At 33.2% G+C, this 12,858-nt stretch overlaps 1 protein-coding gene across 1 annotated transcript; it reads right to left on the reverse strand.

Moving 5' to 3' along the window:
* Positions 1–5,249: 5,249 nt before the first annotated feature.
* LOC114712503 (uncharacterized) lies at positions 5,250–5,825 on the reverse strand. The gene has a single exon (XM_028897049.1). It carries the CDS (start codon positions 5,823–5,825, stop codon positions 5,250–5,252), a length of 576 nt encoding a protein of 191 aa, XP_028752882.1.
* Between the last annotated feature and the right edge of the window lie 7,033 nt (positions 5,826–12,858).

Raw genomic sequence — 12,858 nt, forward strand, 5'->3', positions numbered from 1 at the left:
AAAGTGTAAAAATCAACCCATCAAAATTCAATTCAAAATTATTTCACATTCTTATTAATAATGAATAAGATTAAATATTTTGGATGACAAGCAAATTTCAACAACCAGAATCATAATCTGTGAAAAGCAAATCTAAATAGATACATGTAGGAAGAGGCTGGCAGAAGAAGGGTATTCATATCAATTCAAAATTCATAACAATAAATAAAAGGTTATGATAAAATTTCAAGTGAGGAAACGTACCTGATGATTGAACTTCAAGTGTGGAACTCCAAGTTTATGATAGATGCAGGGCTTGGAGAAGTTAAATTTAATTTAAATATGATGAAATGGGTACCATGATTAGGTAGATGGAAGGATTTAGGTTAGTAACACTAAGGAGGGCCTAATTATTAAGTGTTATTTAACGGATATCAAAGATACATAACGGATGGAATTTAGCAGCCACACTAATATATTATTAGTAATGGTCGAAACTGAAATCTCAAATATATTAATTATTATTAATTAATAATTAATAAGCTACCAGTGGAATCAGAATATATACATCAAATCGATGTTGCTGTGTGGATTTTGAGATACCGCAGGCTATATCCGATAGAGTGATTTGAATAGCTAAGACAACATATTCAGGATTGATTATTAACAATAATGGTGTCATCAAAAATCTGAATCTGAGAGACAAACCAAAATACATAAAAGATCAAAATTAGAAAGATCAAACTAAGCTGATAGGATCAACACCAAAAAGATTCAAAATCAAAATTGAAATCAATAATCAATTGTTTAACTCATAATTTCATTTTGAAAGATTCAAAATCAAATTCGGGATCATTGAAATCAATCATCAATTGGTTGGGGGAAAAAAAACAAAATGCATTGATCGCTTGGCATTGGAATCGAGCAAGGTTTTGCCAACAATAATGGAAAAATCAGGATCTTTCAATCTCAAAGAACGTACGAATCTTACCAGATTTGGGGAAGGGTGAAAGATGAAAGCTGCTTTGGGGAAGGGTGAAGGTTTGGAAGATGAAAGATGGCAGGTGAGAAGGCTAAGATTTCAGGAAATTTCACAAAATCAAGCAATCAAACCAAAATAATTAGCAGAAAAGGTCACAGTCACCAAGGGATGCAGCAAAGGGAATATTGACATGGGAACAATGATATGGGGCGGACGGAAAAATTACTAAAGATGATCTATGAAGCTAAAGGGAAAATAATGTGCGGAAAATGATGTGCGTTAGGGTGGAGGCAAATTGCAGCTCCTTTCTTTGTTTCACAATACCCAGCAGGAGCACAATAATGATAGAAGCTCCTCAATTCTCCGCTCTCATGCAGATGGGAGGCGAGAAGAATGAGATGACAGGGGGAACCCCATGGCGTGCTTGGAAACGGCAGCCGCGAAATGGGGAGAAGGATGAGAAAATCACCAGGAGGGGGAGGCGGAAGCTTCACTTGGCTCTGGATCATTGGGCATCCCAATAGCGCGTTACTGGACCATTAGACGCTGACCCATAGACCGCCCAGGACCCTTTTTCTCTCAATCGGGTCTCACGATATTTCATATTATAAGTAGATGAACAATCAAAATATTCAAGATATAAAAATGTGTTACTATCTTTGCCTACTATGGCTCATGCGTTTTTTCTTAAATACTCCTTTGGACCTATTTGTAAGATAAAGAGAGAAAACATTTTTAATTTTCATCCTATTTATAGGGTATTGAGAGAAATTTTTTATATGGATGTACAATTTTACCCTTCATTTATTATCATATTGACTTTGTTTACATGAGACATAATACAATTTTACCCTTCATTTATTATCATGTTGCCAGAGCTTCCCTAAGGTTTCCATGAGCTTGGACCAAATGACAGGGAGGGGAGGGTATTTATAGAAAATAAGACTGAATATGGGCCGTTGATCTTAAAAATGTGTGGCTTGATCTAGACCGTCCATTTTCTCTTTTAATCTTATGGTGACAAGTGTCCGATAACATCATGCTTACCTCATCATGATGACATCATGCTTATATCACAATCCACATGCTTTTAATCCAACCGTACACGTGTCTTGCATCTGACTGTACACATAATACCTTCTTTTGCCATCAAACCATGCACTTGTCTCTTGCATTTTCCTTCATCATTAAGGCATTAGAATAGGGAGGAAATTAATATAAATTCATGCAAAATACAACCCTTAGGTATTCCTCCATCTATCTTGCCATTCTGCACCATATAGGGTATTTTTTCATGTCCTAACTTACCTGGAACCACAGGGACATGTTCTAATACCATTTTCTCTCCTCAAATAAATTCATATGGCATTATATAACATGTTCAAAGATAGAGTGATGCTCTTTCCTTGTTCTTCCATTGAAATAATTAAAATAATTAATAATATTTATTTTGAAGTGATCTTGACCGAATTCTTTCTACTGATCTACGACTCTAAAAATCTGTCTCCCGATACCAATACTATTTATTCATCACAGGAAATTCCTCTAATTTTTCTTAAGTCAAAAGTCAACCTCTAGACATTTGAATTTGACTTTTCCCGGATAATATGTAAACAGGCTTTAAATTCTATTAAAGTCAATCTCTTCGCTTTCTGGGGACGGAATTATTTTTAAAACCTATGATAATTCCTCAAGTATCTTTCCCTTTTTCCTTCCAATTATCTGAGGCTTTTTTATACTTTAAATAATTCATTTTCAATAATATTCAAAATCAGTCAAAACCCTAGGAATTCCACAATTTCCTTCTATGGGCATTTTCATCATTTTTAGCCTCATACAGGCCTTTGAATCTTATTCCTATTTTTCTGAAATGTTTGGGCCTTGTAATACCATTTCCCATTTTCCAAGATTTTTCTAAGATTTTCGGGCATAATTTCCATTTTTGCCCTTACTAGCAAAAAACTTTACGAAATTACAATATTGCCCCTGGTTGATTTAACCTCAAAATTCACCTCATTGAGACCTCCAACATAACTATTGGCCCACATTCATCTCTATTTCTTATTCTTGAGCCTCCAGACTTCTTCTGACTCTCTGACTTTCTCTTTCTTAAGTCTCAGAGAGCTTTCTCTTTGCAATTTAGTCCCTAGGAATCCCTCTATCCTTCTAAGAAATCTTTAGGATTCCTGCCATAAGGGATCTAGTAGCCTCCCAATTCAGCCTAATTTTAGTATTTCTAGGCCCAAAATCCGGGATGTGACAATCATCCCCCACCATGCACAAACACAAGACACACACTGGTTGCTCCCTCCTGAAATCCATAGACCTTGCGGAGTTAAGATTGAATTAGGTATTTAATATAAAAAATAAAATATGTTGATTATCAAAATGATAATTAGGAAATTCAATATTTAAGATCATTACTAATAGACAAATATTGTATAACATATAAAAGAGGTTGACTATTCAATATATTAAGAAATTGAGTAGTTCCTATTGTTAAAGTTTCATAATAGTAATAAACAAAATATCTCAGCTAATATATTTAAGCTTGTATTTCTTTTTTTTTATTAAGCTAATTCATAAAAGACATTGATTGTTTTTCTAAAAATTAATGTTTTATTTTATTTTAAAACAAATTTTAATTCTAAATATCAAAAATTAAATAATTTTCCATTAGAATTAGAATAATTTATAAACAAAAAATAATAAATATTTTAGGTATAAACAATAGTTTAGATTTAAGGCATAGGATACTATTTTCAGTACATTAAGAGATTGACCGAAATTAAATTTCAAGCATAATTAATTTTAAAAAATACTATCAAATTAATAAAAATTTCAAATTTTGAACATATATCATGGCCAGTGTATATGCCATGATTTTCGGGATTAGAGAAGTTATATAATTTTATTTATATAACTTAATAGACATGTTATTTCCATTTCTCAATTTAAAATATTTGCAAATAAAGGGTATCTTGGTTTTTACAAAAAAATAGAAAAAAAAAGGCTCATTATTTGGGATAACTTCAATAAATTCCGTAATAATTCAGAATTAATTGAATTAATCAAAAAATTATTTAAAAAATAGATTTATCTCCCATTAGAAACATGGGTAGAAAATGAGTGAAAAATGTGGCCTTTTTTTTAAGGAAAAAAGAACATTTATCTACTCATAGGTGACGCCACATGTCGTGCTGTCAATAACTCCTGCTTTGTATTATACTTTTATACATTAACAGATTTAATGGGCCATTTTTTTAATTTGAATAATTTAAAGTAAATAGTCCAAATAACCTCTTTTGTTAATATACGGGAACCCACTAAAAAGCTTCTACATTATTTAGGATGAGAGTATTAAATTTTATTATTAAAGACATGGTAACAAAGGCATCCTAATAATATAGGGCACTTCAAGACTTGGCCCGTCCTCAACCTAACTTGGGCTCCACAATGAGGCGGTCCATGTTTTTAAATACGGGACCGTGCTTTTACGGTCCGCCCTTGAACTACATTTGTGTTCATATAACCATTATTTTTCTCTTTCTTAATATAAGATTTATTTGACTAATTTAATTAGATTAAAAAATTAAATAAATTAGTTAATTATAAGAAACATGACATGTTTTTTCTAAAATACCATAATTATCTTTCTTAATATCCTCCATCCATGTCCTACTTAATTATAATTGAGAGAATATCAATAGGGTAATTTAAAAGGAATTGCTAAATGTGATAAATAGGTCTTTTATTTAAGATCAAGATCAATTCAGTAATTAGATTCTATATAAAGCATCAGAGGAGTATCATTTAGAAATATGAGTGATTAAAATTGATTTTGGATAGCACTGATTCAATTAAATTTTTTTGTTTTATGTTTTAAAAGATAAGATTCAAAATAACCATGTTAGAAGAAGAGTAGGTACAGTTTTATTGAAGAAAAAAATAATAAAAAATTGTTTGTGGGGCCAACCAACAAAAGTTACTGCTAGAGATTTGCACGTCGACGCACATGTACATGCACCGTGTTCGAGAAAAGTGGGCAAAGCGGGTTTTTTTTAAGAGTTAAGGTATGCGCAATATCGCAAACTATTTTTTCAGGTACATCCAGTATCTTAAAATAATTTTTGATGCATCTATCATCTTAAAATAATTAAAATAATACACCCATATCTTACTTTAACAGAAATGTTTTGTTTGACTTGACTGTTAACCATGACTCAATTCATTTTTTTTTTTTTGCGTACAAGAGGCAAGCATTAGCTTGAAAGGATGGTTTCGAGGTTTACATATGGACATTCGATCCCTCTACAACATGGTGTGGATCTAGCAGAATTCTACTTCGACAATATGAAGGGATATCTGGTAGGAGGACAGTTTGTCCATCAACATCATGCGCTTTCTTGGCCAAACAGTCTGCGCATTCTATGGCCTCTCTATCAGCATATTGAATTGATAAATTCCAGTTCTCATATAAAAGCTGTCGGGTGGCCTCAATCTCATCACGAAAAGGGTGTTGTGTCCCACTGTCTCTCATCAGGATGTTCACAGCCTCCAACAAGTCAGAAAATACCTGCACATGTGTGAATTTCAAATCTCTGCATACTTCTAAACCTGTTTTAATGGCAAGGATTTCTGCTATCATGATTGGATGTGTTCCAAGTAGCTTTTGAAATCCCATGATCCAGTCTCTGTTCTCATCTCGAATCACTCCACCGCATGCTGCATATTGATTGTCGCGAACTGATGCATCCACATCGAGTCTAACCACCCCAGGTGGGGGAGCTTGCCATCGTTCATTCACTTGTTTCATCCAGGGGAAAATCTGATGATGTAGTCTCCTGCGCGCTACTTCTTCCATTAGGTGGAACATGCACTGCTGGAATATTTCGTTGCTTGATCCTGTGCTACCCTCGAAGGTCTGTCTGCATCTAAACTTCTAGATGAGCCAGCAAGCATAAGCAAAGATCCTTGTCTAGTTCCATTGCTGGAAGCGTGCCTTCCCTGGACTACGCGATGTATTCCATTGAAGCCATTCCTGAAAATGACAAGAGAAGAAAGTTTGTAGCATGTTAGGATTAAGTAATATCATCCACACTTCTCTCGCTCGCTTACAGTCCCTCAGAGTGTGCAAGACACTCTCCTCTCTGTCACACCCTAGAGGGCATGTTGCACTATCAGAGAGTCCTCTTTTTGCTCTTAGCGAGTTAATGACTCAATTCAAAATTGACCTCTCTCTCTCTCTTCATTCTCAATCCCTTCCCTCCTCCCCCCCTCTTTTCCATTCTCAGTCCCGTCATGTCTTTTCCTTCCTTTTCTTCCCCTTCTCATCTCTCTCCTCCTCTGCCTCCTCTTCTTCTTCTTCCATCCCACCATTACCACCGCCACTTTTCGCTTCAAATAGGCCCCTTGCTTCTACAACTCTCCCACTTACCTTGTTGTATTCTGAAGTGTTAAGGACCGAATCAGAGCCGAGCGGCGAGCTTGGCAACGTCATCTACCTCTATTCCAATACGACGACATATATGCAATCAATTGTATTTTTGGATCAGATGAAATCCTAACCGTCCTTTGAATGATAAAGTGGCAAGAAATCTCCCAGTTAAATGACCATTTGGGTCCCACATAGACCCAACGTCAATGTAGTTCCAACACGGTTAGGATTCACCAAGTCGGAGTCCAAGTAGATGACTTTGCGGACGGACGGCGGGAGGAGGTTGGTGAGGTAATTGTGGGCATAGTTGAGAGGGCAGTCCAAGGCGGAGCGTATGGAGGAGGAGATGAGGCCGGAGACGAAGCTATCATCAAAGAGATAGATTTCAAAACGAAGGGAAGGAAGTGGAGAGAGTGTGGTTGAGGATGGAGGAGGAGGAAGGCTTGGAGGCAGCGGAGATGAAATGGAAGATGAAGTTGTGAAGACAAGAGGAGTGTCAGAGTTTGGAGAAGATGGCAGCCATGGAACCTTGAAGGTAGAGGAGGTCGAGGGTCATTGCCACGTGGACAGCGGCGGCGTCGTCGTCGAGGAGCTCCGATTCGGTCCTCACCGCATCGGAATACTACAAGGCCAATTTCGCCTACTGCCTCAGCTGGTGTTTGCAGGAACATCACTCTGGGGGTCAATTTTGAGCTGACTCATGCGGTTATCGGTTAAAAAAAAAGTTTCTGTTAGTCTGGATAAAGACGCACCATTTTAATAGGATGTTCTGGTAAAAAAAAGTTATTTTAGGATGCTGGATGTATCAAAAATTACTTTAAGGTATTAGGCGCATCTGAGAAAATAGTTTAGGGTACTAAGCACACCTTAACCTTTTTTTTATTTTTCAAAGTATTTTTTAATTCTCTCTGATTCAGAGTGTGTGCAAAGGTGCGTGAGGCATCTGCTTGAGGTTCAATTTGTTGTTATAAATTCCTAAATTCAAGTTCTTCATCTTGATATACTATTTGCCTATTTTTGCGCAATCCAAAATCTATTTCAAACGTTTTCAATGCATCTATTTATTATTTTTATATGTTAAAATTTTAAAATAATTGTAATAATTTTCTTACGATTAAAAATGAAACAAGAGGCTATTAGGTACGCCGAAACAAAACATTATATTCCTTTTGGCGACAATTTTGTTGAAGAGCCAATCCTAAATATGTGTCTCTTAGTGATGATTTAGAAGAGGAACTCATTAAGGAGTATGAAGCTTTAAATGAAGCTCCACGCCTGCATGGACCCAGTGAAGGAATATTAACCTCTAGGTGATGATCGATTCAGTGAAAGAATGAGCAGAATTCTTTAATGCCAGAGAGTAATTTGTTATTCTGGGCAACGTATTAAAGAATTTTTTAAAAGAAGTATAACCATTGGTACTGAGTTTCATTCTAAATGTCTTCGAGTTGCACTTTAGATCATTAATTCTAGTATCTTGACCCCTCATCTGAAGCCTCGTCTTCATATCGGCTGTGTTGATAGATGCTTCTTGCACTTTCCAATGCTCTCTTCCAATGTTACATCCATCCCTCGGTAGGAAATCTTTTCTCTCACTTATAAGTTCCCCTCTTACCATATTGATGTAATTTCTAAAATTAGTTTTCTTTCTTTTAATGTTGCTAATATAGGTTACCTGACTGTTTGTAATATTTGAACTCTTTATTTTAATATATCATTTTGTTGTAGTTCAAAAAAAAAAAGGGAAAAGTATTTTTGGGTCAATAAATCTTTAAAAAAATTAGGTTACAATATATGTTATGTTAAACTAAATTTTAATTACAAATACGACAAGAAGCAAGGGGATCCTAAACTCCTAATTATGATTTTATTGAATTTTTTTATTTCAATTTGTTCTTTGTGATTTTAAAAAAATTTGAAATTTACAAATTAGAATGTTAAAAAACTATTATTTTTCTTCTAATATTTATTAATTATTTTATGAAATTAACATAGCATGTTTAATTTCAGTGCATTATAAACAGAATTTATTAATCCTGATATAACATAATATATAAAGATAAATGTGAATCTGGTACCCTAATCTTATTTCTCATGTATATCCAACATCCTTTTTTTTTTTTTTATGGTGCGTTCAGCATCCTAATTTTTAGGATGCAAGATGTAACTAAAAAATAATATCAAGATACCAAATGTATAAAAAAATAAAATTAAAGTACTGGATCCACCATAAAAGAAATCAGGAGAGTGAACACACCTTAAAAAAAGGATTAGAATATTGGATCCACATTTACCCAATATATAACGCATAGAAACCCATGGTGAATGGAACGGCTTGCTTTTCATGCTTTGTGTGAATATTGCAACGTCGACCCACTTTTGTTAATTATATTGCTACTTTTGCGTCACGCCGAGTCAAGCTTGAAATATCCGTGCCGTTCGGGTGGCCCTTCATCGTACAAAACATGGCACCACCTCTTTAGGATCCCAGTGCTAAATCTTAGATGATTGTGTTCGTGTTATGTATGTGTGCGTGTGTATTTTACTTTTCGTCCTATAATTTTATTTAATTGTCATTGTTGGTATATGCGTGTCTGTGCGCCTCTTAAATATTTATATCCGAATTCTTATATTTACAAATTTTTATTTCAATACTTATTATAGGGAATGACATAAAATTAACTCCAACGTATAGTACATAAAATAACCAGCACTAAATATAAATTCATAAGTGTTACGCTAAACATTGAGTAAAATTACCAACTCATGTTGACATAGATGGATGAGGGTTTGTGTCCCTTGACTATCACCTGAGTTTGATTCTGCTAAAAGATGGGAATGGAGCTAGCTTGCTTGGAAGGATAGTCCCCCATAATTGAGCCTATGTAAGTCTCGAGAGATTAATCTCCCACTACTTGAGCGGGGATACTTTGGTGCTTTACCAAAAAAAAACACATTAAGTAAAATTATTAAAAAATATTTTATCTAGTGTACATGAACTCAATATTTATTTATTTGAAATAGGCTAATATTTTGTTTTGGAAATATTTCAGAATTAAGGCATGTTTTGTTTGATCATATGAAAGGGATTAGATGTAATCCTAATGCAAATGATTAATTCACATGTTTGATTATAGCCTTATGTAATGTAAAAGAATTACATTTTGTAATGGAGATTACCTTATATAATATAAAAAGAATTACATTGCTACGACATATAAATAAAGATTACAAGTCCACAGCATTTGAGAATATAAAAAAAAATTATTATTTACCCTTACCTCCTCCATAGTTTTTCTTTACTTGACCATCCCATCCACATTGCCGCCCAAACGCTACCTGCGACCCTCCTTCTTCAACCATATAATCCTCCTCCAACGACTTGAGGTCGAAGACAATGAGGAAGAAGGAAAAAAACTGGGGGTTTGGAATTTCCTGTTTGATAAGAATATTTTTGTCATTTTATATCTATTCATATTTAATTATATATAAAAATATATTTACCTAAATTCATACTATTTCTTTTTGGTCCAAAAATCTAAATTCATACTAAACATGCCCATCAGGATCACCCACTACTGCAGCACGGACCTCTTACTTCTGTTTTGGATAACTTTTTATTTTTGTTTTGTCGAGGACATAAAAAGAAGAAAAGTAAAAAGTACTCCCATTTTACTTCTGTTTTGAACAGAGGAGAATAGTAATGTTATTCTCATTTGTTAAAAAGAAGAAGTAAAAAGTACTATTCTCCTCTATTCCAAACAAAAATAAAAAGTCCATGTATTAACTTTTGTTTTGGAGAAACAGACAAGAATAACAACACTATTCTCATCTGTTTCTTCAAAGCAGAAGTAAATACGGGGAATTTTTACTTCTGTTTCTCACAAAACAGAAGTAAATATGGAGACTTTTTAATAGAAGTAAAAAGTCCCTGTATTCACTTCTGTTTTGGAGAAACGGACAGGAATAACAACACTATTCTCATTTGTTTCTTCAAAACAAAAGTGAATATGGGAACTTTTTACTTCTGTTTCTCACAAAACAAAAGTAAATATGGGGATTTCTTACTTCTGTTTTTGAAGAACAGGGGTAAACAGTGTGACTTTTTACTTCTGTTTTTTAGGAACAGAAGTAAAAGCTCATAGTTGTCACTTCCTTTTTTCTAGCAACAGATGTGAATGAGCATTTAAAAAAAAAATCATTTCTTGAGTAGCTTTCTTGCCACATAACCTGCACTTTCAACATATAAAACAACAATAGTTTTCAGCAATTTATCTGGCAAGTTATATATCCAGCCATCATATCAAGATAAGTCATCAATACATTAACTAGTCAAAAACCAAAAAGTGTAAAAGTTAAAATTGATAACCTAAACAGACTAAGTTATCTGTAAACATAAGCTTCTATATCACTCCCTAGACCACCATTCATGAAGAAGTTGTTGTAACAAAATATCTCGGATGAAATCAATATCATCGTTGGTGTATGAGGAGTCATTATCAAAAATCTATAAATTGAGAAATGAATAAATTCAAATGTATGAAGAAATATAAATAAGAAACAATTCAATTTAAAAATTGAACAACTATGACAAAACTAAAATTATTTTCTCTTACCTCTTCAAATTTTTTAGTACATCCACTCTCAATAATTTCAAACATAAAACAGATAATATAATATCCGTACTTTGTTAATCCTTGTTGCTTAGGACACTGCAAATAAAAATGAAAATGGTACAATACAAATGCATATAAGTAGTGATTGTAATCAATGAAAAGACTTGAGTTCAAACTACTTATATTGGGATATATCCAGTTGTTGGACCACACTACAAAAAAATATGTCAATTGTAGCGGTTAGAGTGAAACATTTCTAGCGGTTTTAACCGCAACAAATACAATTTGTAGCGGTTAAAAAAACCGCTAGAAAACCAGGCGCAAGAAAAAATTTCTAGCGGTTATGGCAACTGCTACACATCATGGTCAAAACGCTAGAAACTTTCTAGCGGTTTTTAACCGCTAGAAAATGTGTAAATGAAAAAATTTCTAGCGGTTTTGTAACCGCTAGAAATGTTCAACGGAATAAAATTTATAGCGGTTTTATAACCGCTAGAAACATGCTAAACCATATTGCCGGGAATTAAAAATTTCGCGCCGAAATTTCTAGCGGTTATAGAACCGCTAGAAATGTTTGGGAAATTAAATTTTCCCGCCAATTAAATTGTTGGAATGGCGGCAAAAAAAGTTTCTAGCGGTTAAAACTGCTAGAAATTTTGGCGCAAAATTTAAATTTGACGAAATATTTCTAGCGGTTTGGAACCGCTAGAAATGTTTACCGTGCCAGAAAAAAATTTATGGTTTTTCATATATTATAATTTTAAATACCATTAAATAAATTATGTTGAAGAATTTTTGTTAATTTGTATAATTAGTTATATGTTACATTTTATATATTTAAATTTTGTAATAAACAATATGTAATTAAATTATGAGTGTGTCAAAAGAAGTGAATTTAATTTAATAAGATAATTGAATTGAATATTTAATAAGATAGTTGAATTGAAGATGATATATTTTGTAATATTGAACCTATAGTATTAGGTTGAGGAGTATTTGAGGAGGGTATGACAAGTGTGAAGCAGAAAAATCTGAAAGAAAAGGAGAAATAAATATGTTAGTAAATTTTAAATAAAAACAAATAAAAGATACAATGAATTATGAAATAAAATTCACTTACCATACAGTAAAGAAAAAGAAACCACCATATGAGATAGTAAGAAAAAAAGAGAGAATTATGAAGAAGAATAGGAGAGGAAAGAAAAGAGATGGAGTAAATGAATGTAGAGAAGATATGGTATTTATAGGGATCAGCGACACATTTGTAGCGGTGTTTTTGTAGCGTTTTATTGCATTTTGTAGCTGTTATTCATTTTCTGGCGTATACCTAGTATTTTGTAGCGGTTAATAACCGCTACAAATAAAATTGTAGCGGTTATTTAATCGCTAGAAATTTAAATTTTTTTATTTTTTAAAAATATGAACGAATTTTAATTTATAGATATGTATTTGTAGCGGTTAATACCGCTACAAATTATAATTTTGTGTAATAAATTTGTAGCGGTTATGTAACCGCTACAAATTTAATTTTTTTTATTTTTAAAAAAACTGTACGAATTGTAATTTATACATATGTATTTATGGACGGAAAATTTTTTTAATAATTTATTTTGGATGCTGCTATTCTCCATCATCATCCGGCCTGAAAGAACACATTTTAAAAAAATTTGTTAAATTTATAATGTATTTGGAAAAAATTAGTAATTAGTAGTTAATTATTTAAATAATTTAAGAAAAGACGTGTATCTGATAATTGGCAAATTATCATCTCCTTAAGGAAAAAAGTCTTCAAAATTCGAGGGTTGGAAGGGTTCACTGTCGTAAATAATGTCACCATCACCCAT

The sequence above is a fragment of the Neltuma alba genome, unplaced genomic scaffold (assembly GCF_004799145.2).
Source record: "Neltuma alba isolate B1F8T4 unplaced genomic scaffold, ASM479914v2 tig00011367_pilon, whole genome shotgun sequence".
Classification (NCBI taxonomy): Eukaryota; Viridiplantae; Streptophyta; class Magnoliopsida; order Fabales; family Fabaceae; genus Neltuma; species Neltuma alba.